Source organism: Typopeltis vanoorti, chromosome 20 (assembly GCF_054136105.1).
Source record: "Typopeltis vanoorti isolate ZY-2024b chromosome 20, IOZ_Tvanoo_1.0, whole genome shotgun sequence".
NCBI classification, from domain to species: domain Eukaryota; kingdom Metazoa; phylum Arthropoda; class Arachnida; order Uropygi; family Thelyphonidae; genus Typopeltis; species Typopeltis vanoorti.
In genome coordinates this window covers 90464771-90492110 of record NC_143568.1, presented here as the reverse complement: position 1 = coordinate 90492110, position 27340 = coordinate 90464771, and the positions used below count along the sequence as shown (strand labels likewise).

At 36.5% G+C, this 27340-nt stretch overlaps 1 protein-coding gene across 4 annotated transcripts in view; it reads left to right on the top strand.

Moving 5' to 3' along the window:
• The window catches only part of Iml1 (GATOR complex protein Iml1), a 414032-nt gene that overhangs the window by 201551 nt on the left and 185141 nt on the right, over window positions 1-27340 (top strand). For all 4 annotated transcript variants that reach the window (XM_090410642.1, XM_090410643.1, XM_090410644.1 and 1 more), the window contains exon 23: window positions 23055-23140. In XM_090410642.1, coding sequence (XP_090266768.1) covers window positions 23055-23140 — 86 coding nt within the window. The remainder of the gene's footprint in view (window positions 1-23054; window positions 23141-27340) is intronic.

Below are 27340 nucleotides of genomic sequence, written 5' to 3'. Positions count from 1 at the left end.
ACTGACTGACATCAGTTTCTTAATTGAATTTATTTTAAAGTTAAAATGGAACATATAACCATAATTATTAAAAATTTAGTCTTAATACTGAGAATGTTAAGATTGAATTTAAAATGTAAGTGATCATATAAGATTCAATTTAAAATGTAACAATAATCATAAATCATTATTTGTAATATAATAATAGCACACAATAGTCTGCGTGGTTAGCCTAGTGACTTTGCGCTTCGCAACCATATGACTGGGGAAGGAGTGTTCCAGGTTCGATTCCCGTTGAAGATGCAAGGAATTTGAGGATTTTCCTCAGCCATAGCCAAGTTAGCTGGTCTTGGGCGCGGGCAGTAGGGTTTTTTCCGCCAGTTTATCTGGCATTTTTCATCCCGCAAGCAGGCAAACCGGCCCCGTGAACATACGCTACTAGAGCCAAAAATATATCCCCCCAGTGGCAGGCTAGGCGACAGGTCAGTTGGGAGTGGTACTAACAAGCGGACCCTGCATTGGAAGTGGGAATAACATGTAGTGAAAGAAGAATAATAGCACACAATACATGAATTGAGCTTTAAAATGAACAGATGTAATACTGTTAGTAAACCATATTATTAATTAAAACCATGCATGCAGATAACCAGTACAAAAATTAAACTTAGAGTACTTAAGCAAATATAACCAGAAGGGGATCAGGAGGTGGAAAATTTTATCATTCACATGAGTTCATCAGCTGATTAAAGAAGAGGAATATAACTAAGCATTTTGTTATTCAGTCTACATAAAAACGATTGTTTCATTGATGAATTAATTCTATGTTTAGACTCAAAACTGCATTTGAAAGTAATTATGAACATCAGTAAAAACTTAATTCCTTAATTAATTAGGAGGGAGGAGTGAATTGTGTAGTGTGAATACTTGTAGTTATTATCATTCAGGACCTCCATGGAATCACAAGACTCACCTGAGAAGTCCATCCTGGAGAGCACAGCCTATCATACCATTCCTTAAACTCATTCACTATTTGTGTTCACACCATCCTATCAGGTAATGCATTCCACTGTTTAATTACCTTCCATGTAAAGAAACCACTCTTCACCCTTTTCCTCATAACTTCCTTTCTCAATTTCCAAGGATATTCCCCTCGTCCATTCATCTTGTTCTACCATAGAAAATAATTCCCTAACATCAACTTTTTGACTACCTCTCAGCATATTAAATGTCTATCATATCACCTCTCCTTTCATGTAATAAACTTTGCAGTACACATGCATTTAGTCTATCCCATAACTAATATTGTACAATCCTGAGATCATTTTGGTTATCCTCCTCTGTACTCTTCCAAGCTTATGAGTAATTTATTCCTCTCTAATCCTGGGGACCAAATCTGAACACAGTAGTCCAGATGTGGTCTAATCAGGGCTTTATACAATGGAATCATAACTCATCTATCTATGCTGGTCAGCATCCTCAGTATTGCAGTTGGCTGCTTTCACTGCTTCTGCAATGTCCCCTGAACTTCAAGTTTCTATCAGTCATCACCCCACGGTCCCTTGCCTCCCCACTTCCTCCAACAAAGTATATGCAGCCTTCTAATCCATGTATCTCAAACTTCAAGACTTTACATTTAGTTGAATTATAAACTATCCCTCATTCATTTTGACCATCTGTCCAGCTCCTGAAAGGTTACCACATCTGCCCTAATAATACTAACCCTTCCCAACTTTGATCATTTGCAAATGACTGAATATGCCTCTTCAATACATTGACAATTCATTTATATAAAAGTTAAAGAATACAGGTTCCAGTGCTGCATCTTGCAGGAGTGCACTTGTAATCTTTTACTTCCCTGATACTGCTCTCTCTCATATCTGTCAGACAACCATTCCCCAACCTGATATCTAAACCCATATGATCTAACTTAAATGTCAGCTTATCATGTGACACCCTGTCAAATACCTTTTGACAGGGTAAAATCCAAAAAATCGTACTATATGCTTTTCCCTCATCAACTGCTCTTATTACTTTATTATATAAGGCATTCAGATTACTAAAACTCAAGTGCCCCTTAACCACGCTACCGGCCAAGACGTCTATAGACGTCAAAATTATCATGGATACGAAGTGCATATTAAAATTTTAATACCATTGATATTACTTTGAAATATGTGATGGGTACAAAGCGTATTTGATCCATATTGGCCGGTAAGGTGGTTAACATCCATTTTGATTCTCACATATAGCATTACCCTCATCTGCTCAATGCTATATGTGAGCTCTCATTAATTTTCTGAAATCTTAACAACTACTGATGAAATACAAATCAGTCTGTAGTTTAACACTTCCATTCTATTACCACCCTTATGCAATGGCATTATCTTACCTTCCTTCCACTCATTTGGCACTTTTCCTGTAGACTCTTGAAAAGCCAAGTCTGTGGCTCTGTCAGTTCTTTAGCACGTTTCAATCATCTTTAGGTGATTGTAAGTAATTATAATAAATCATCATTTATTATAATCACCTATAATCATCTAACAGTGTCATTCTTCTACAATCATTCCTCCTCTTCCTCCTACCAGCCACATACCGAAAGAATTCTTAGGATTTTCCTTCGATCTCAGGGCCAGTCTCTCCTCATATTCAAGTTTTGCCTTCCTTACTTACCATTAGTCACTCTCCTGGCCTGAGCCTGATATTTTCATGTATCTGCTTCCCCCCCCCCACACACCCTCTTTATATCTCTTTCATAACTTTTTTTCACTTGCAGTTCCCATTTGATATCATTGTCGTCCATTTACACCAAACTGTGGTGTAAACGGATGACAATCACTTGCGCACACTCAAGTGATTGTCATCCATTTGAAGTATACAACTTGCCATTCTTGTATATTTCATTAGATCCCATGTCTATTCATCCTTCAAGTCCAAATTACATGGTCACTCACTCTCTCCAACTTTGGGCAAGGATTTACTGATTCTGTGATCAAATCCAAAATATTTGAACCTCCTGTTCCTTCTACTACATGTTGCCTAAGACATTTGTCCATCAAGAATTCCAGAAATTTCATTTCCTTACTACTACATGCAGATTCATCTTCCCATCTATACTGTTGTAGTTAAAATCTCCCATAATGATCATTCTTTTTTGCACTTGCCAAGCTTAACTTCCTAAACATATGCTCTCCATCCTCTGTATGCTTCCTGACTTATAGCAGCACCCCACTAAATATCCTTCTTGCCTACCTTTATTTCACACCATATGCTCTCAAAACCATTAGTGCCATTCCCTTCCAAATCCTTTACTCTGAGAGGACACAACTCATTATTTACAATAAACAATACTCTACCATTTGCCCTTCCTATCCTGCTGAAAAATGCTATATCTTGCTTCTTCCATTGCTGCCAATATATCATCTTCTGTCAGTCATTTTTCACTGATCCCAATAATTTTGTACAGGCTAAAGCTATCAATGCCACCAATTCATCTCCTTTATTCCAGATACTCCTGGCATTAGTATAAAGAAAGATCATTGCATTATCAGTGTTTCTATACCTATTATTATTTCCTCTAGTGTCCACTGGATTCTGCATTACACCATGTGTTTGCCCTTTTCCCAAGTGACTATTTCACTAGTTGCCATCCACCTTGAGAATTCTAGTTTCCTGCACCAACAGTCTCACTTGTTCAGCAAGCAACATTCTCTCCAGATGCCTACATCCTTCCTCATTCAGTTTTAGGCCATTTCTTGCATACAGTTCTTTTCTGTACTGAAAAGCACTCCAAGTATTGGATTATTGGATTGTATTGGATTATCCACATATCCAATCTTCTTTTTAGATGCATTCTAGCTGTGACATGATTCAATATTAACACCTCCTCAGTCAGATCTGCATTATCATACTTGTGTAACACACTCGTTCTCTTCCTTCTCAGTTTTCTGCCATACAACCTCAAGCATGAACTTCGAATGTCTCATTACCCAATTCACACTGCCTTTCAAATGTTGAGACAAGTATCAGAAAAATAAAAACCCAATGTTTAATCATAAAGTTAAATTAAAGGTTATTAAAATTATTTTATGACGATAAGTTTATATATATATATATATAGATACACATACACAGTCAGATCTCTTTTTATGCGGTAGATACATTCCACAGAAAACCGCATATAAAAAATCGCACAAAAAAGGCCTAACTTACGTTGAAAAATTAGGGATACGTTCCATAATTTTCTAAAACCGCATAAAACCGGCAATAAATTAAACGAAATGTAAAATCGCATAAAAAAGTTTATGAAAATTCAGGAAAATAAGAATGCCTAAGTTTGTTTTAAAGCTTTATTCATTTAATTTTATTGAAAAGTAATACTTTTTTTATAGTAACAAATATTTTATAGTGGAAATATTCTGAGGAGGATAATATTTGTGAATATGTCGAAAAGCTCAGACCCAGAACATCTAAATAACATCTGTGTAACAAATGTTAGTGACCAAGCCGCCGTGTATTTTTAAAACGTGGAAGTATTCATGAATTATCGTTAATTTTCACACATTGAAACCTTTCAACATTCGGGAAAGGGAATACCGCTGTTTATGACAGGTCATAAAAATTGCCTTCCAACTGATGGGCGGCGTATCCTCTGTTCTCAAAACTGAATTAAATAACATCTATGTTGCAAATGTTAGTGACCAATCAGCAAGAAAGTATAAAGAAATTTTTCCACTGAAATTGAAGATCAAGGTAGTCTGTATTCTGGTTCTCAGATCTAGTAATACTGAATACTTTCTTCACAAGTTCGTATTGTAGGGTGAAAGTGCTTGTTTCGAAACCGTAGTGCTGTGATTTTTTAAAAGTAATAGGCCCACAGATTTAAATTTTAATATGAATAAGAGACAAGGGACTTTGTTTAATTTTGGTGTTAAGAAATCTCTTATTGAAGGTGTTTGTGACGCAACAGATAGTGATTCATCCACCTCCAGCCTACAAAGCGATCTCCAGGATATACAAAAGAAGGGGAAAACTATCAGCTCACAGGAGAAAGTATTAATAATAATATACATTTTTCGTGATCAGATATGATCACCAAAATCATCATCAGATATATTCACATATGAAAATGAAAAAGATATAAATGTAAAAATTGCAAAATATCTAAAATTAACAGGTGTAATTAACTCTATATTTAAACCAAACCTAGTTCAAAAACAAACCAGACTAAAAGTATACAATACATTAGCCCTACCAGTCTTATTGTATGGAAGTGAAATCTGGACAATAAAACAAAAAGACAAACAAAGATTAATAATAACAGAAATAAGTTTATGAGAAAAACTGCAAAGTATACTCTGTTTGATATCACAAAAGAAATGAAGAAATTATGAAAGAATTAAACCAAGAATCAGTAATAGAAAAAATTTAAAAATATAAATATAAATGGATGGAACACATTCAAAGAATGAAAATAGAAAGATTACCAAAACAAGCTTTAAAGTACAAGCCATTAGGAAAAAGAAAACCAGGGCGTCCTCTTAAATGATTGAACGATGATTCTAAGGCTGGAACAGGCCATGCTAGGCCTAATTCCTTGATATGCATGATGATGATGATGTTTAATTAATTATCAATTAATAACAAAATTTTCAGCTAAATTAACAATTAATTATTAATTAATATGAAGTATTCTGTCGTACAAAAAGTTTGGTAAACGCTGGATTACCATATTATCGGAATGGATTCTTCTTCTGTTGACATGCGCAAAAGTATGGAAAGGTCTCGTATCTTGAAGTTATGCACCGCATAACTTCAAATCTGCATAAAAAAGACTATTTGATACGCATAAAATGAGACCCGAGTGTGTGTGTGTGTATATATGAGTACATTGTTGTAATACACAAAAACAAAATAGGTAGTAACCAACAGGTTCATTAATATCTTCATGAAGATTAACTTGCACTTGGTTAATGTAAGACTTAAACACAATAGTTGGACAGTGATTCAATTAAAACTGTAGAGCTTTCATGATTGCTTTGTGGTGATTCTTTTGTACTGGTTTGTATACCAACCTTCTTCTTTGCGTGCCATCTCCTATTGTAGGTTGGCGACCACCTTGGCAAATTTTGAGCTATTCTCAGTCACTCTGAGCAGTCTCTCAGAGTTCATGCCAGTCCACTGTCTGATGTCTGCCAGCTAAGATTTTCTTCATCTTCGTTGTCCTCTTCTTCCATTTATCTTCCCTTTTATAATCAATTGAAGTATCTTATATTTTTCATTACGAAGCAGGTGGAAGATATGCAGTTTTCCTTCTTTTTATGGTATCTAAAAGTTCACGTGATTTCCCTATTTGTACCAGTAGTTCTATGCCTATAATTATTTTCTCCAGTGTCCACTGGATTCTCCATTACACCATGTGTTTGCCCTTTTCCCAAGTGACTATTTCCACTAGCGGCCATCTTTGCTGCCATTCACCTTGAGAATTCTAGTTTCCCTGCACCAACACTTGTTCAGCAAGCAGCATTCTCTCCAGATGCCTACATCCATCCTCATTCAATTTTAGGCCATCTCTTGCGTACAGTTCTTACAGTTATACCAGCCTAATATTTGAATTTTTAAATAATGAAGTAATCAGAGTAGAAATTGGAAGGTTATGGTCATTGTATCTTACACTAGTGTGAACATAGTTACTTTTCAATATATACTAGTTTGTAAACTGCTTTTTTTTTTTAGAATTTTCAGCATGGATGATTGGTTATATATAAAGAAATACCTAGAATAACAAAGTAAAAATGCCAAGAAATTATATATTCCTGTTTAAGTCTTTATCCAGGTATAAGCAAACAAAGTTTGCATGTGAAGTTTCTTCATGAGTAGGCTGCTTGTAAGTATTGTAGAAGCTAATAACTTTACATTAATTGCCTTAGTATTTCATAATGCAAGTCACACCACCTTTCAGGTGGTTGTAATGCTATACATTATGGGAAGGGTCTCTACCTAGATCTCTTTTGACCTTCATTAAGGTGAAAAAGTAAAGGGATGTTTATCAGAGGCCTAGAGTAGTTAATGTATGGATGCAAGAGAGCTTGATAGTATTGGGAGAAACAAAAGACAAATGGATAGTATGAGAGAGAGAGAGAGAGAGAAAGAAAAATTCCTGAACTCTTTTATATCATCATGTTGCCAAAAGCTATTGTTTTTTCTTTTTCACCAGTCTCATGCAGCTGGACAACCAAAAGACCAATTGAAACTGAAGCGTAAAGATTACTGATACCCAGGTGGTTAGCCTTAGTTTAATTAGCTGCCTTGAGTTGGTCTTCTCTGCCTGGGATTGTTCTCCAGTCATTCCTGAAATTGATCATAAAACCATACTGTACTAAGAGGATGGAACCATTTTAAAAACCTCCTGTAGTAAAAATAGAAAGAATTTTATCTCCCGTGTGTTAAGGCTTAAGTGCTCAGAAAAACTCATAATAAAAGTTTAATGGAGTGAAACAGTACTTGGAAACAATTAAAAATAGTATTTAATGCTTCCAGTATTTCATCTCAGTTACAGAGACATTGATCTCTGTAACTGAAATACGTGGACAAAAAAGACTATAGTCCTAACTAGGCGGGACACCCTCTATGGATACCTGTCGGCAGCCTAGAATGTAAACTGGATCTCAAAGTATTACTGTGTCCCATATTTTGGGAAGATTTATGCAACCATAGTTATTTAAATTAGGTTGATTTTTAAGAGCATCAGCAGATTCTAAAATCAGTCGTTCTGTTCTAAATTTATTGTGATAGAGCATAATGATCTTTTTCCAATTGATTCTATGAGTTGTATCCAAAGCATGGTCTGCAAGGCCAGATTGACCATAGTTATGACTGCAAATGTATTTTTTATATTCTCCCATTTAGATGGTGGCATATCTTCCTGTCTGTCCAGAGCCAACTTGCAGGAACAAGGAACTCTGTATACACCTGGAACGGAGAGGGAAGGGAGTTTGTCTTTATTGGAACAGATAAAGAATAGTTAGTTTTAAGTGGAGCTTGAAATGGGTGCAAAGATTGTATTTCCTTATGATTCTGAATATTTGTTTCTAATGTGCCTCGAACTTAGAGGATGGTGGATGGTGGAATGTGGTATATATTATCAAGTTCTCTTGCAAGAGAGGTTGCATTGGAACAAAGGTTATAAGCTGTATGGGTTAGTGTTTTTTTGACACCATATTGTTGAGGGGAGGGGTGATTGGAAAGTTTGTGAATGTATCTGCCTATGTGAGTAAGTTTCCTGTATACTGAAAATGACAAGTCACAATTAGGTAGGTGGGTGACCAAGGTGTCTAGAAAGGCCATACTATTATTAGTTTTCTTTTTCCATGTAAATTTGATTTTAGGATGAAGACTGCTGAGGAGACAGAGAAAAGTATCTAATATGTTTGGGCCATGAGACCAAATAGAAAAGACATTATGTACATATCTTAACCAGATAGAAGGTTGAGAGGAGCTGAGTCAAGAGCTTGTTTTTCAAAATCTTCCATAAAAAAATGTGTAAGGGGGGGGGTGCAAGGAGAGACCTCCATACAGGTGCCCTCTACTTCTTCATAAATTTTGTTGTTCTTCCAAGAGTAATAACTGGAATGGATAGCAAAGCAAAAGAGGTCAATGATATCAAGGGGAAAAAACTTTTTTTAAAAAAAGCAGTAAGGTGTCATTTAAGAGAATATTAGTGAACAATGAAGTGAATGAAGCTTTTAAAATGGGTAAAATTTTTTATGTATAATGTGGTATGACCAGTAAAGGGGTGAAAAGTGATTTCGTTAACTATTTGGATAATTTATAGCAGGAAGAATCAATGGTATATACTATGGGTCTGGGGGTTGGGGAATTGGGTTTGTGAATCTTATGCAAGCCATATATCCTGAGGGGAGACAGCAACTAAAGGATTCGAGTTTTTTTGCGATATCAGGAGGCCAAGGAGAAATTTTTTTGAGTAGCTTTTTTATTTCTTGATTTGCAATGTAGTGGGATCATAATCTAAAGGTCTGTAGGTGGAGCAGTCTCTAAGAATAGTATCCATTTTCTTATTATATTCACTGGTGTTGAGGATAATGGTAGCACTTCTCCTGTCAAACCTATGCTGTTATCTTTACATACTTTACTGAGGACATTCAGCTGGCAGTGAAATAGATTTTTTTTGGGAAGCAGAGATCTAGAAAGTGAACTGGCGACATCAAGCTTAATGTTATTAGCTATGTTATGGATATTGCATTCGATGTTGAACATAGTGCCAGTACTTGTCAGGGTACAACAGCAAAATTGGCTAAGACTTACGATGCTAATGGCAGCTTCGTTAAGCCTTTTTGATGACAAGTTAACTACTGTATGAAGAAGTTTTATCATTTGAATGGAAGAACATAAAAAATACATCTGCGGTCATGACAATGGTCAATCTGACCTTTGTCCAATGAATATATATTGGATCTTGCAAACTATGCTTTGGATACAGCTTACAGAATCAATTGGAAAAAGACCACCATGCTTCATCACAGTAAATTTAGAAGAGAAAGACTACTTTAAGAATGTGCTGCTGCTGCTTTTAAATATCAGTCTAATTTAAATAAATGTGGTTGCATAAAACTTCCCAAAATATGGTAAACACTAATACTTTAAGATCCCAGTTTACATCCCTTAGAGGGTGTCTCACCTAGTTAGGACTTTAGTCTTTTGTCCACTTGTTTTAGTTAGTTTTGTGCTGCCTTTGTGTGTGTGTATAACTGAGATGAAATACTGGAAGCATTAAATACTATTTTTAATTGTTTTCTAGTACTGTTTAACTCCATTAAACTTTCATTATGAATTTTATCTCTCCTTGGTGATATTGCATAATGTGGGTGGTCTACACCACCTAGTCAACAATTTTATATCTCCTAGAATGCTTCTTTCTAAATGTAAAAATCGTCTGACTGAACAATAAAATTTCCACAGTACAACATTATAAAGCATTTGTATGTCGTATAGCTGGTTTTCAAATCCCTTTTTTTTCTTCCTAACCTTCCATAAATAGTATTTCCATTCATTAATTATAAAAATCAAAATTATCTTCCAAATGCTGACAGGTGATGGGTACTGCAAAAAAAAAAAAAAAAAAAAAAAAGAACCTGTTCTGTTGTAAGTAATGGAATGCCCATCACTTACATTCTGTTCCAAATACACCGGGCAAGAGGGAAGCTGTAGAATGCATCTATTGTTTCCAGTTGGTAACAGATGTCATAGATTGGATCTCCAATATTAAAATACAGTGGACCCTCGGTTGTCGAATGCCTCTTTTCTCAAACAATTCGTTTCCCGAGCATATTTTCCGAACAAAAAATGCTTCGGTTTCCGAACAGGCAAACGGGAATTACGTGCTCCGCATGCTGAGCTGTAAGGCGGGAAAGCATCAGTTACAGGGAAGCCTTCATTCAGTGCAGACACTTGCTTGAATTTGCAGTTCGTTTTCTTGATTTTCTTTGTGTTTTGTTGTTTTTTTCATAAATTATTATTAATTCAGCCACCATGGGGCCCAAGAAGAATAGTGATAGCAGCAAAGTGAAAAGTAAAGTTGTTAGAACCACGATAGAGATGAAAAAAGAAATCATATCCAAACATGAAAATGGCGTTCGTGTCTCGAATCTTGCTGTGCAGTTTGATATGGCAAAATCAACGATATATACAATACTCAAAAATAAAGAGGCGATCAAGAGAGCTGATGTTGCAAGAGGAGTGAAAGTTCTTACTAAACAAAGATCGCAGACGATTGAAGAAGTGGAAAAATGACCATGTGCTCCGCATGCTGAGCCATAAGGCAGGAACGCATCAGTTACGGGGAAGCCTTCGTTCAGTGCAGACCCTTGCTTGAATTTGCAGTGCGTTTTCTTGATTTTCTTTGTGTTTTGTTGTTTTTTTCATAAATTATTATTAATTCAGCCACCATGGGGCCCGAGAAGAATAGTGATAGCAGCAAAGTGAAAAGAAAAGTTGTTAGAACCACGATAGAGATGAAAAAAAGAAATCATATCCAAACATGAAAATGGCATTCGTGTCTCGAATCTTGCTGTGCAGTTTGATATGGCAAAATCAACGATATATACAATACTTAAAAATAAAGAGGCGATCAAGAGAGCTGATGTTGCAAGAGGAGTGAAAGTTCTTACTAAACAAAGATCGCAGACGATTGAAGAAGTGGAAAAATGACCATGTGCTCCGCATGCTGAGCCATAAGGCAGGAACGCATCAGTTATTACGGGGAAGCCTTCGTTCAGTGCAGACACTTGCTTGAATTTGCAGTGCGTTTTCTTGATTTTCTTTGTGTTTTGTTGTTTTTTTCATAAATTATTATTAATTCAGCCACCATGGGGCCCGAGAAGAATAGTGATAGCAGCAAAGGGAAAAGAAAAGTTGTTAGAACCACGATAGAGATGAAAAAAGAAATCATATCCAAACACGAAAATGGCGTTCATGTCTCGAATCTTGCTATGCAGTTCGGTATGGCAAAATCAACGATATATACAATACTTAAAAATAAAGAGGCGATCAAGAGAGCTGATGTTGCAAGATGAGTGAAAGTTCTTACTAAACAAAGATCGCAGACGATTGAAGAAGTGGAAAAATTGTTGCTGCTTTGGATAAACGAGAAACGATTAGCTGGTGATAGTGTTTCTGAGGCTATAATTTGTGAAAAAGCGAGGCGATTACATGATGACGTGTTAAAGAAAAATCCTGGTACGAGTGCTGATACTCATGTGTTCAAAGCTAGTAGAGGGTGGTTCAAGAAATTTAAGAGGAGAAGCAGCATACATAGTGTGGTTAGGCATGGGGATAGGGGTGAATGCTGGTCTTGAAATTCATGCTTGTTCTTGTTATCATTCAGGGAATGAGAGGTGTGATTGAAGTCTGATTAGTAGAATAATGAATTACTGACCATTTAAAACTATGTCTAGGTAACCCTCGTATAATGCGGATATTATGTTCTGCAGAAATGCCGCATTAGATAAATCGTGTTATGCAAGTCTCAGATCACATACAAAAAGTTGGGTTATGTTCCGAAATCGTTTTTTTTTTTTTTTAAATTATATAAACAACAATGACATATCCAACAAAAAATATATTTTTTTTAATTCAGGTAATTCATGTAAGTTAAGAAAACATATAAACTAAGAAACAAATAAAAAGTATAAAAATTAAGAATTGTACTTAACCCCTTAACGCACCAATTAAAAATCAGAAAGTGGTCGTTTTTCCACCAATTTCCTTTGGGCGAGGGTGATTTGCTCGATCAAATTCATCATTATTTGAAAAATGTAGAAATTGTTTTATGGCCTTGAAGCGTGTTTTTCCCCGCTTTTATCTTCTGAACTAAATAACCAGTCTTGATCACTATCCATGATAGGGTAATAAATATAACGTAAAAATTGTCTAGCATGTATATTTGGTTGTATTTATATGTGAAACCAAAATTCACGATCACACGTATTAACTCAGGTGTGTGGAAAAAATTCAGTTTCTCGGACCCGAGTTAACTCAGTTGAGTGCATTAAGGGGTTAAACTTCATTGCACATAATGCATAAATGTTTTAGGCAAAATAAAATACTGCATATTTTAATCTTTCATCGCAGCACAAGGATTTGAGGATTGGTTAATAAACACTGGTTTTGTCATGTAATCACCTGATGCATTACTACAAAACAACAGAGTAATTCTATCTTTGGAAACTTTGAATCCAGGAGCCGATCTTTCATTTTTCGAAATATAGATGCGTTTTTGCACTTTTTTTCCAATATAACGCAGATTCGTCTGCATTGAACACCTGGTCTGCACTAAATGTTTATGAACTTTGAGAGATTTTTGTTTAATAAGATTTTCATCCATAGGAATTTTCTTTTGAGGTGCAGTCTTCTATCGAAATCATTAGAGATTTCTCCCTTTTTCCATTAGAATATTGCGTACACGAGCAACGCGCTTTGCACTTATCGTTGACTCAGCAATAAACACTTTCTCGGATTTTATGTTCATTTTGTTTGATTGTTCGAATTGTTGATTCATTTAAATTCAAAGTCCCTGCAAAAACTCCTGGTTTTTCTCCATTTTTCAACCGATCCAAAATTTTGAGTATTTTTCTTCGAGAGAAATTAATTTTATTTTCAATGTTGGTTTTTTCCTTTCGTTGCAGTTTGTGGCCATTACGATACAAATAATTTTTTACACAAAAAAGCAAGCATTACATATTGTATGTAACTCACCAGAAAATAAAGTGCTCAGCTTGAGATGAACATACTTATGATTTTTAATGCACTTTCCTGGCAGAAACGAGGACAATTTTCAACAATAAATGTTTTATACTGTAAACAATTGAGGTACATGCTAAAGGGTATTTCCCCTAATATAAATTTGCTACTTATAATTACATGCGGGATACAGGCAGACACAAATTTAACGAAGATAAAATTTGATTTTTAAGTCACGCGGTGAAAAACATATAAAAAGATAAAGGGTTACTACAATTTGTAGACCTTGTTTTTATCGGAACCATGTTGTATAAGTACCGCATTCAACAAGGGTTACTACAATTTTAGACCGCGTTGTATAAGTAGCGTGTTATACGAGATTACCTGTATTTAGAAATTTATGTACATTTAATCATACAAATACATTTATTTTACAAATGATATTCTATCTTTTTCAATTTAGCTACTTGAATACAAATTCTACCCTACAGTTCTTCTTTATGAACTGGTCAATAACATCGTCATAAAAAGTTGGTTGTAACTTAATTTTACCAAGCAACATGCACACTTGTAAAGTCTGACTGAAGCTCACTGGCTAGAGCTACTTTGACTGCATATGGCCCGTGTTTAAGCAACAGGGTGAGATGAAGTGGAGGGAGCAGCAATGGCTATGCACGCGCATGAAATCACAGTGCTGAAGCGAGGACCTGGATGCTCCCACAACCAAGCAAGCTAAGGTAGCTTGACTAGCATCAGCCTTCGATACACAACGCAAAACTCAATTATTGCCGTACAAGCTTAAAATATCTTCTGTCTACAAAAATAAAAGCCTAAATGGAATGCTTATAAATGCATGCATTTATTAACAAATAAATATTCTTTCTCAATTAATGAGCTTGTGCAGCAAGCATAGCAAGCATGGAGAATTTGCCACTGTATGGGGAGGCTGCGAGTTCGAACTAAGAAGCTGCTGAGAAATATGTGCAAGAATTTAGTGACTATGTAAAGGCTGAGGGTTTTCTTACCCAACAAGTGTTCAACTATGATGAAACCGGCCTATTTTGGAAAAAATTGCCAAAGAGGACCTACATCACTCAGGAGGAAAAAGCATTGCCAGGACACAAGCCAATGAAGAACAGGCTGACTCTTTTGCTATCTGGAAATGCAAGTGGGGACTTCAAGGTCAAGCCATTTCTTGTGTATAACTCTGAGAATCTGAGGGTGTTTAAGAAAAATAACATGATGAAAAGTAAATTGCCTGTTATGTGGAGAACTAATAGTAGGGCTTGGGTAACCAGGCAATTGTTTATTGAGTGGATCCATTGAAGTCTTTGCCCCAAGTGTGAGAAAATACCTTCAAGAAAAAAATTTGCCAATTAGATGCCTTCTTGTGATGGACAATGCTCCTACTCGCCCTCCAGGCTTGGATGACGAGTTAGTGGAGGAGTCTGATTTTATCAAAGTGAGGTTCCTGCCCCCTGACACAACTTCTCTTATTCAGCCCATGGACCAGCAGGTCATTTTGAACTTCAAGAAACTCTACACCAAAGCACTGTTTCAAAGATGTTTTGAAGTGACTTCTGACACAGAATTAACACTCAGAGAATTCTGGAAAAATCACTTCCACATCATCCATTGCTTAAGTATCCTTGACAAAGCCTGGGCGCAAATGACTTACAGGACCATGAACTTGGCCTGGAGGAAATTGTGGCCAGACTGTGTAGCAGACAGAAACATTGAGGCTGATCATGTTGCTCTTGTTGATGATATTATGTCTCTGGGCAAAAGCATGGGCTTGGAAGTTGACAATGCTGATATGGAGGAGTTAGTGGAGGATCACAGGAATTAGCTCACCATGGAAGAACTGGAACACCTTCAGAAGGAGCAGCAAAAGACGGAGGTGGAGGAAATGTCTTCAGACACAGAGGAAGGAATTGAGGATGTTCTTAGTTCTTTGATGAAAGAAATGTGTGTGAAATGGGGTGAGGTGCAAAGTTTTGTGGAAAGATATCACCCGCACAAAGCTGTAGCAACTGCATCATAAACCTCTTCAATGACAGTGCCATGACTTGCTTCAGAAACATTTTAAAACGCAGGCAAAAACAAATATCATTGGACAGGTTTTTAGTGAGACAGAGGTCTAGTGTGTGTCAAGCAGAGTCGAGTGGTGCTAAGAGACAGAAAAGAGAAAGAGAAAAAAACTCCAGAAGGACAGTAACCTGATGTTTTATGGAAGGGGACTCCCCTTACTCACCTCCTTCTGGTGAGTAAGATTTTCGTCTATATTTTATCTATTTACTGTGTTTATTCTCTTTATGTAAGATTTTATGCATTTTCATTATATTTGTATACGATCTTATGCATGAAGTACTGTTGTAAAGGTTTAAATAAACAATCATCTTAGGTTCGGGAACGGATTAATCCATTTTTCATTAACTCTTATGGGAAAATGGTTTCGGTTTACAAACAGCCTTTAGGAACTAATTATGTTTGACAACTGAGGTTCCACTGTACCTCCATTTGATGGTATTGACCAGAAGGTGATTATATGCACTTCTCCAAGTAAGATCCCTTCTGTTAGGGTATCTTTGGAATTTCAATAATTTATGCAACAAAGTGGTGTTGTCAGTACCCAACTGTGGAAGTTTGTGGCAAATGAGGTTAAAGATTTCTTTATACCAAGTTTTTCTTTTATTAATGCAAAGAATGTCGATGCTAGAAGGATATAGCAATCTTAGAGTTAAGCACAGAATGTTGTAGTATTCAGGAACAATCTCAGCTTTTGGACCTTTATAATTATTTACTCAATAGGATTTGTTTAAAACTCAGGTAGTACTTGAGAACGTCAGCATATATGTGATTAATCTGCAACATTTTATGGATTTTTGAAACTGTATTGCTTAAATAGCAGAATTTTAATACTGAAGTCTAAAGCCTCCATGCTTCTTTGATAGTTGAAAAAATTCCTTTTTAACTTCTTGGTATCAGCTGGACCAAAAAAAAATTGCACAGGTTTACTATATCTGGAACTCACAAATCAGAAAAAATTGTAAAATATAGTGAATAAATGATTGGGTCCAAAAACAGAAAGAATGGAAAAATCATATAGGAAGAATGCAGGATAACAGATGGGCATCAATTTCAAGTTATTTTTTTGTAATTTTATGAAATAATGTTTATTGAAAATTGGGTAAACCTGGTCAGTGTAAGCTACTTGAATGCACATCCAAACTGCTTTTAGTTCATAGGTCTGTGAAATTCAAAGTACATACAGTAGCTGCTTTATATCTCTTTTACTCTATCTTAAATAACATTCATGATTTAATTCTTTATTTTATTTGTTTGTTTATAGGTAAACAAATAATACTGTATAATCATTAACTTCATATTTCTTACTTTCAATAATTCAGTGAGCCATATTCCTTTGATGTATAGAAAAATATTTTTGAAAAGTATGCAAACAGTTAATTCAATTAAATCTTGGCTCTTCTCATTAAATTAAATTAAATTAAATTAAATCGCCTTCATATGGAGATTATTTAATTTTGGTCATGATATTCATGCATTCTAAAATATCATCCATTTGGAATGAAACCTCGCACACTTTTCTTGATGCTGTTAAGATACAGTGCATTGTCATCTTAGTGAGGCAGGGTATTTAAAAAGAAGTAGGCCCAGAAATAAACATCATGGTTTAATTTAATATTAATTACTATAAAAATATTTACAGAAAAGACATAACAAAAGCCAAAACATATTTTTAATAAGAGTCTAATGTGTTAGATACCAGTTAGATAGCTTATTTTTCAAGTTCAGTCAAGGTTATACTCTTCTGTCTTGTTAATCCATAATGTCCCATTGTCTTTCAAGAGACTGGCAGATAGAGAAGACTAATTCATTTCTTGTTATATTGCATATACAGTATGTTGGCAGGATTAGTAACAGTAACAAAATAATATAAAATGATTTGTCAACATAGCTCTGTAAAGAGTTTTCATGCCTTAGTAATTTGCTAACTTTTTATAAGGGAGTGACAACTGAGTTGGATAAGGGAAATGGCTACACGATGATTCTGCTGGATTTTCCAAAGACATTTCACTGTATACCATGTGGAACTCTGTTATGCAAAATAGAACAAATGGAGATGGATATGACACTGGTTGTGTGGATAAGGGGATGGTTGCTGTACAGATATCAAAAAGTGGTATATGGAGGAGCAGAATCAATCCAAAAGCTGGTAACTAGTGGTGTGTCACAAGACTATGTGCTAGGAACACTGCTGTTTAATATTTACATAAATGATATAGGAAATAACCTGAAAGGAAACATTCAGTTGTTTGATGATGATGCAAAATTAGAGTAATAATGAATCAAGGCAATGTGGAGAGTTTGCAGGATAATTTAAATGGGTGTCAGTTTAATGTGGAGAAATGTAAAGTTATGCATTTTGGGATAAATAGATTACAAGTTATGTACCACATTGCCTCCGTAGCGCAATTGGAAGAACAACGGTACATTGCGCCCTTCGATTGGAATAGGCCTAAGTTCGATTCTCATCACGACGGGAGGAATCTTTATCTGGACAATTTCAATCAAAGGTGAGTTAGTCGATCTTATACGGAGGTAGCAGGGTTTTTTCTCCCAGAAACTCGGGTTTTTCATCCCGCATACAGACAAATTGGCCCTTCAGAACACATGCAATTTACAGACAAAAAATACTAGTTGTGGTAGTGGTGGAGGTGGGTGGTAGATGGCGTTCATGGAGATGATTCGTTGTAGAGGTTCGGTATAGTGGTTGAGACAGTTGTAGGTGTCCTCCCGCGATGAGTCTTCATCATGTTGGAGGCTTAATGGATTTTTTTACAACACTCAAAAATAACTAAAATAGAATTTAATACTTCCTATATTTCGTCCTAGTCACTAGGACATCTACGGGGATTACAAAAACAATTAATGTAACATATACACAAATTAACAAACAATACTAAGCCCAACCATGTGGGTGACACTAAAGTCCTATCTAGGTAGAGCGCCCTCTAAAGGCAGTAGTAGGTGGCCTGGAATGTAAGGTGGGAACTCTGGTGATGAGTGTTTCCCAAATCTTCGGAAGCTTAATGCAACCATATTTATTGAGATTTGGTTGGTTTTTGAGAGCTGCTGCTGCTTCTAAGAAAAGTCTCTCTTTCTTGAATTTGCTGTGGTGGAGCATGGTGGTTTTCTTCCATGATACCCTGTGGGTGGTGTCCAAAACATGGTCAGCCAAGCCTGAATGGCCATAATTGTGTTTGAAGATGTAAGACGTGTGTTCCTCTAGACGGATGGATGCTGATCTGCCTGTCTGTCCAAAGTACGCCAGCTTACAGGAGCAGGGTACTTTGTAAACTCCAGGCAGAGAGAGAGGAGGGAGCTGATCTTTCGTAGAACGGATAAGGGTAGCTTTGCAGTGGGGCTTATATGCTGTGTGTAGATTGTACTGTTTTAGTATCTTGGCTATTTTTTCGGATGTGCCACGGATGTAGGGTATGGTGATGGCATTTTTAAAATCTTGTTGACGAGAAGGACGGGGAATGGGGGAGGAGTTGATTATTTTTTTGATACTGTGATCGCTGTAGCCATTGGAGAGGAAAGTGCTGTGTATGTGGTTAAGCTCAGTAGTGAGGGCGGTTCCACTGGAACAAAGATTGTGGGCTCTCTTGGTAAGAGTTTTAATAATGCCATATTGTTGAGAGGGGTGGTGGTGGTGGGAGAGTTTGTGAATGTATCTGCCTGTGTGTGTGGGTTTTCTGTATACGGTGAAGGTAAGTGTATCATTAGGCAGGCGTGTGACTAAGGTGTCTAGGAAGGGTAAAAAATTGTTCTTTTCCTTTTCCATAGTGAACTGGATTCTTGGATGTAGACTGTTGAGATGACTGAGGAAGGAGTCTAACGTGTCTGGGGCCATGAGGCCAAATAGAGAACACATCATCTACATATCTTAGCCAGATAAAAGGTTTGAGTGGGGCTGAGTCTCGGAAACTTCCGCACAGAGAGAATTCCAAAAAATAAAAAATAAACACATCAAGAAATATAGCAACCTTGTGAAAAACAAACCACAACCGCAAATTCAACCGCTCCAGACAGTAATAAACCTCTCTTCCAAAAGGCTCAACGACGATGCCGTCAGCGCCCTTTGCCTCGGCTTCGAAGGAAGTGCCGGTGCTTGACATAATGGTGAACATCGAACGTGGAATCGGTCGCTTACCGTCGGAGATAGCTAACAACATCAGACTTGACGTAGCCAACATCCTCGCGCATTCTTCGCTGCCAAAAAGTAATTTATCATATGCCCAACGCATGGCTCTCCTGAAACTACGTAAAGAAAAAAGTATCGTCATCACCAGAGCGGATAAGGGTAATGCCACAGTCGTTCTTAATACCAGTGAATATAATCGTAAAATGAACATTATCCTCCGCGATCGCGCTACCTACATCCCGCTAGAACACGACCCTACAAAAACACAAGTTAAGAAACTAAAAATTTTACTCAAAAAAGTATCTTCCTGGCCCCCTGATGTCACGAAAAAACTTAAACCTTTCCGTTCCCGTCCCTCCCGAATATACGGTTTACTAAAAATACACAAACCCAATTCCCCACTCAGGCCTGTAGTAGATGCTACCAATGCACCTTGCTATAGACCATCTAAACAGCTGGCCAACTCTCTGATCCCCCTCACCGGATGGTCCCCTTCCTATATAAAAAACTTGACCCACTTTAAAGCCCTCACAGAAAATTTAACCTTGAAGAAGACAGACATATTGGTAAGCTTTGATATCTCCTCTTTGTTTACCAATATTCCATTAATTGACACCTTATCTCTCTTAGAAAACGTTTTTCCCTCTGACATCTTAGATCTCTTTTCCTTTGCCATTAACTCTGGGTATTTCTCTTGGAACAACAAAATCTACAAGCAGATAGAGGGAACTGCCATGGGTTCCCCCCTCTCACCCCCCCCTGCCAATTTCTATATGGAAGATTTCGAAAAATGAGCCATAGACTCAGCCCCACTCAAACCTTTTATCTGGCTAAGATATGTAGATGATGTGTTCTCTATTTGGCCTCATGGCCCAGACACGTTAGACTCCTTCCTCAGTCATCTCAACAGTCTACATCCAAGAATCCAGTTCACTATGGAAAAGGAAAAGAACAATTGTTTACCCTTCCTAGACACCTTAGTCACACGCCTGCCTAATGATACACTTACCTTCACCGTATACAGAAAACCCACACACAGGCAGATACATTCACAAACTCTTCCACCACCATCCCTCTCAACAATATGGCATTATTAAAACTCTTACCAAGAGAGCCCACAATCTTTGTTCCAGTGGAACCGCCCTCACTACTGAGCTTAACCACATACACAGCACTTTCCTCTCCAATGGCTACAGCGATCACAGTATCAAAAAAATAATCAACTCCTCTCCCATTCCCCGTCCTTCTCGTCAACAAGATTTTAAAAATGCCATCACCATACCCTACATCCGTGGCACATCCGAAAAAATAGCCAAGATACTAAAACAGTACAATCTACACACAGCATATAAGCCCCACTGCAAAGCTACCCGTATCCATTCTATGAAAGATCAGCTCCCTCCTCTCTCTCTGCCTGGGGTTTACAAAGTACCCTGCTCCTGTAAGCTGGCGTACTTTGGACAGACAGGCAGATCAGCATCCATCCGTCTAGAGGAACACAAGTCTTACATCTTCAAACACAATTATGGCCATTCAGGCTTGGCTGACCATGTTTTGGACACCACCCACAGGGTATCATGGAAGAAAACCACCATGCTCCACCACAGCAAATTCAAGAAAGAGAGACTTTTCTTAGAAGCAGCAGCAGCTCTCAAAAACCAACTAAATCTCAATAAATATGGTTGCATTAAGCTTCCGAAGATTTGGGAAACACTCATCACCAGAGTTCCCACCTTACATTCCAGGCCACCTACTACTGCCCTTAGAGGGCGCTCTACCTAGATAGGACTTTAGTGTCACCCACGTGGTTGGGCTTAGTATTGTTTGTTAATTTGTGTATATGTTACATTAATTGTTTTTGTAATCCCCGTAGATGTCCTAGTGACTAGGACGAAATATAGGAAGTATTAAATTCTATTTTAGTTATTTTTGAGTGTTGTAAAAAAATCCATTAAGCCTCCAACATGATGTCCTCACAGCACTTAAGCCTCTACACACGTATTCTAATCATCAATGAGTCTTCGGACTCCTTGGAGGTGTCACGAATAATAATAATAATAATAATTGATGGAACTTGACTCCAAGAAATAGATGAAGCTAGTAATTTAGGGGTGGTGATGGTGGTAGACAAAGAGTTGAAGTTTAGAGGACATATTGCTAAGATAGTTCATAAGATTACTTGGCTGTCGAAGAACACACAAGTAGAGATAAGGAAGTTGTTATTCCTCTTTATAAGGCCTTTGATACATCCACATCTAGATTACTGTGCTCAGGTATAGTCTCCTGTATTTCTTGGGGATGATGATGATGACGTGGTGGAGAGGATTCATAGATGAGCAACCAAGATGATGAGTAGTCTATCGAACGTTCCTTATGAGGATAGATTGAAGACTGCAGTTCTGCCTATCAACCAACTGCAGAAGTTGGTTGATAGGCAAAAAAGAAGGGATACGATAGAAACATTTAAGTTATTTCAAGGATTTTATAGGCTTGGTGCAGGGGAAATGTTTCGGCACTTAGCTAGAGGGGAAGAACAAGAGGTCATCCCTGAAAGTTGAATAAAAGTGTGGTTAGTCGGGGTGTGAGGACTAGATTTTTCACTTGGAGAGTTGTGAATTAATGGGATTGCCAGAGTTAGTTGTCAGTGTTAATGGATTCAAGGAGAGGTATGATAGATTGTGTGGATGAATTGGGTCTCCCACAATGAGTCTTTGTACTCCATGGAGTTCCACACACAGTAATAATAATAATATATTTCATAAACTAATGGAAATAGAATCACACCGTTTCATTATCTGTAGATTTCTACATTTTTACACTTGGTGGTCAAAACTTGTTCTCTTGCCAGGTATTTCATAGTATGTCCAATATGAACAAATTGTAAACAATGGTTATTCACTAGTATGCTTAACCTTCACCATATTTGATACATAAGATCTTTTATGTATCCACACACACACAACCCTAATGGATCAGGTTTGGTGACTTTGAAATTTCATGCAATGAGACTTACTCTCCTAGTCCATCTATCTGAAACTGCTCATCAAAGGACTGCATAATTTGGCAGAATGTTCAGGTATAATGAATCCAATGTCAGGGATTCTATGATGGAGCACATTTTTGATCCATTATAATGTATTTTCACTTCCCTGAGTTTGACAATTGTGTCAGTGTACCTTACTGGAAATGTGAAAGTTATCCTCATCAGAGAAGGCCAAGCACTCAAGAATATATTCTGCAATAGACACATTATGAATTGCATATTCTGCAGCACTGGGAATGCATTCACAAAAATTGGCAAGATTTTGCATCCATGAGTAAAAAAAACTCGTGAGCCTGTTAATGCTGCCTTTACATGTAGCGTTTTGTTGTTGGTAATAATTCTACCATCCATGTGCACTCTACTTCAAGATAATCCTGAATTCCTTTTAGGTGTCATGGAATAAAACTAATGTAAAATTTTACCTATCATCAGATATGATTGAATCATTGAAACAGACTTATTAATAATAAGGAAAAATTCTTAGTTATAGATGTAATGGAAACCTCTTTTTATTACGATTATGAAAATATGTTACTATTTTTATAGGAAGAATGCCTTTTGAGTATTGGTAGAATATTTCACAAATTAACTCTTGATGGAGCTACTATAACTGTGACGCAATACAGACCACGGTGAGTTCATTATTTCTCCCTTCTCCATTTATATACTTTGACTATACTAATTTCATTAATTAAAATATGAATAAAGTTTTTATTTTATTCATTATTATTTACATGTAAATAAGAATGAATGAAGGAATACTGCTAATTGATAAATGGCTTTCATTTTGTGTTACAGTTCTTTTCTTTATATTTTATATGATTACCAAATTCTAATTGTCATTTTACAAAAAAAAAAAAAAAAAAAAAAAAAGAAGAAGAAGAAAAAAAGAGGGAACAAACTTTTTTTTTTATTTATTTCTGATGCTGTATATTATATTCAGCATCAGGAATTAAAAAGAATAATATAAAATAAAAGAATAGATTAGTAATGGAACTCTTGTATGTTTTAACATGTTTATTTTCATTTCATATCTATATGTCCTGCATTTTGAATTGGCATAATCAAAATAAAATTCAACATAAAAAAAGCAAAAAAAAGCTGATCTATAGATGTGCAATCTAACACATTTGTGTTTTTGATTTTTGGATGAAATACTAACTTAATATTGCAATGTTCACAAATGACTAAAGTTGTGTTCTTTTAATGAATTTCTTTTGTCATGCACCTGTTTGTATTCATTCAGAGAGTTTCTCAGATTCTACAAGATCTGTCTGTATATTAGTTACAGTAAATCTGAGATAGTTTTGGGTTACTTGATTTTAGTACTTTTCAAGATTCCATATTCTGATTGGTTGGCAGAGTGGTGGGATTTTATTTATAGATATCTTTTTGTGTTATTTGGGGAGACTTAAAAAGTACTTAGCAAAGTACTTCTTCATCATCATCATTTATTTATAATTTTATAATTATAAATAAGGAAACCAATCAAAACAAATAAGTAGTCTGTGTACACTAAGATAGGACTTGGAGGTTGTTATGACGTGAAGGAAAACCAGGCTTCTCTGTCATATGCTAATTGATGGATCTCTGATGCAGTGAGTTGGGGGGGGGGGGGATGGGGAGAATATTACTGATGTATTTCCAGTATGGAGTTTGGAGTCTGCCTCTTTTTCTTTTTCCATCTGTAGGGACATGGAAGACCAGAGCATTAAAAGGGTACAGAGGGGTGGATGTCTAATTTGGTGGTCGAGCCATTTTATTTGGTTTCTTTGAATAGTGCTGACTAGAGGATCTTGCTGGGTTTCATCTAATATAGTAGAATTGGGAATGTGGTCTTCCCAGGAGTAATCCAGGATATTTCTTAGACAAGTAATTCCAAAGCTATTTATAATATTGGTCGCTGCTTTTTGAAATGTGCCAGATCTGGGAGTTGTTCAGAAAGATAGACTGGCTTGTGCACTTGTAAAGACGAATGTCTCCTTTGAGATGAGGCTCGACTTCCATACTTTAGCAAAGAGCAGGAAAGGAAATAAAACATATGAAGTGAAGAGAGGCTCAAGAAAACAGAAAAGAACTAAGAAGAATGTGGTGATATACAGTGATTCCGTGATCAAAAGCACACTCGACAAATGAACAATGAAAGCATGTTTTCTAGAAGCAAAGAACTGAATTGTAACTTAATACATAAACAAGTAGCATGTGTTGATATGATTGTGTTAGTCAGAATAAATGATTTGAAAGAAATTAAAGGACATTAAAGCAAGAGCTGCAAAAAAGAGAATGTTGCAAATATGATATTGTTTGAAGAATGTTGAGATGACAAGGCTTAAGAGTACTGTAAAGAGCTGGCTAGGTGAATGGCAGCTTTGGTGAGAAGACAAAATCAAATTATGAAAAAAATTAGACTAATGGACTAAAGGAAATCTGGGGGAAAATCTAGTGAATGCAGATAGTAAAAAAGTGTGAAATGCACAAGAAATAGTTGGCTTCTTATGTGTTCACTTTAGTAATGTGTACATTCCATTCAGACCCCAGTTAACTCTCTTGATGAAATTGAGGAGAAAATGAGTGAAAGAATAGAGGTATATGAGTTAAAGGTATTAAAGTTACTCAACAGCATGACTCAAATATATCGGTTGGTCTAGGGGGAATATAGGCACTGGTGCTGAAGAAATATGCAAAAGAGTTAGCAGTGATAACCCTGACTTGATTGTTCAACTAGAGTCTCAACAGATGCAAGATTCCTAATGACTGAAAGGAGAACATGACATTTCATTATGGAAGGATGGACTATAGACTAATGTAGTGAATTGTAAATTGTAGCCCAATTAATATCTCTAGTATGGTCTTTGAAGTATTGGAAGGGTGGTTAAGAATCGCATCCAAAGGTGAGTAGACAGTACCAAGATGCTCTGCAACATAGTTTGTTGAATGCTGGTCTTTCTTTAGCAATCTGTTCCTGTTCTAAAGTGACAGCAGAGTTGAATAAAAGGCATTTGACAGGATACAACTTTTAAGGTTGTTATACAATATAGGTGGATGATTATGTAAAATTAACTTATCAGTCAGTTACTCTCCTATCTATAAGTATCAAAAAGTGATGTACTTGGGTTCTGTACCTTGATCATCATTGTTAACTTGTAATACTAGTGAGGGTGATATCAAGTTATTTACTGATAATGCAGAGTTAAGAAGAGACATAACTACAGAATCTCTACAGTTTGACTTAAATAGATTGATTATATGGGCAACTGACACTGAATTTCAGTGTCAGTTGCCACATAAGCATATTTGCCAAGTCTCAGGTAATGCATTTAGAGATGGATATTTCAGGCAATATATTATATTAGCGGGCATTTGCTACAACTAGTCAACAAAGGTAGAGACTTTGTGGCAGAGGGGTTATTGCAGCAAGAATTTTTAGTGGATGAATTAGTTTAAAGGCCACATTGTAACTAAGGTGATTAAGTCACTGCATTGGTTGGCTAACTTAACTGTTGAAGAGAACACACTAACTTATAAGAAAAAGAATTTAATGTCTACTTTATTAGACTTTGATAAGATTGCATCTCTATTCTGTGTTCACATGTGATCTCCTGGAGATTCCATGGAGATGGGAAGAAAGTTGAAATAACTCATCTTAGTTACTTCCTGGTAGCAGTAATCAAGATGATAACTGGCCTAGTGAAAATTATGATATCAGAATAGGAGTAAATGTGGTCTTCCAAGGGTGAGAAGTAGACAGGTGAGAAGTAATACGATTGAAGTCAGGAGTCATCTCTGGAAGCTAGCTAGGAGTGTAATTAGAAAATGTGAGGTCTATAGTCTTTTCATGAGCGTAGTGATTTTAGAATTGGCTACCTTTTAGATGTGGCGAGTGCATCTTCAGAGATGGGTACTTAAGAACCTGTAGCATATCACTGCTGTGTTTATGTAGGGGTGCAGATGAGGATTGGGTTTGGTTTATTTGAATTTACAGCTGAATCAACTTGTGCTCAAGGTCAGGTTAGGTCTGTTAATTGCATGTGTTCCATTGGCTACTTTGCCTACTTTATGGGATGAAAACCTGAGTTTCCAGTATGCATCTCCCCTCTCCAAGGTATTTGTCACCTTGTTATAATAGATAAGTAAGTTAGTAAAACATGATCTCTCTATAAAAAACCCATTCTGATAACCAGAGAGACTACTGCTGTTATCAACCCATTTCTGTATCCTACTTCTCACCAATCTCTCTAGTACCTTCACCACAACTCCAGATGTACTGATTGGCCTATAATTTGAAGCTTCAGCCTTATCACCACCTTTATACAGTGGAACAATTCTACTTTCTGTCCACTCCATTGGAACCTGTGCTGTTCTAAAACTCTTATTAAACAGGCATGGCAATGCTATTGCCAGTTCCCTGGAACATTCCTTTAAGTGGTGAGAAGTAGGATACAGAAATGGGTTGATAACAGCAGTAGTCTCTCTCTCTGGTCATCAGCATGGATTTTTTATAGGGAGATAATGTTTTACTAACTTACTTATGTATTATAACAAGGTGACAAATACCTTGGACAGGGAAGATGCATATACAATGGTGTATTTGGATTTTGCAAAGGCTTTTGATAGACTGCCACACAACGAACTGTTAAATAAATTGAAACAGATGGGATTGGATAACAGATTTCTGAGTTGGATCAGTGACTGACTGCCAGATAAATATCAGAAAGTTGGAGTTGCAGTAACTAGAAAGAGGAAGGTCACTAGTGGTGTACCGCAGGGGTTAGTTTTGGGACCATTGTTATTCAATTTGTATCTATGGGTTTAACTATTGATTTGCAGCTTTG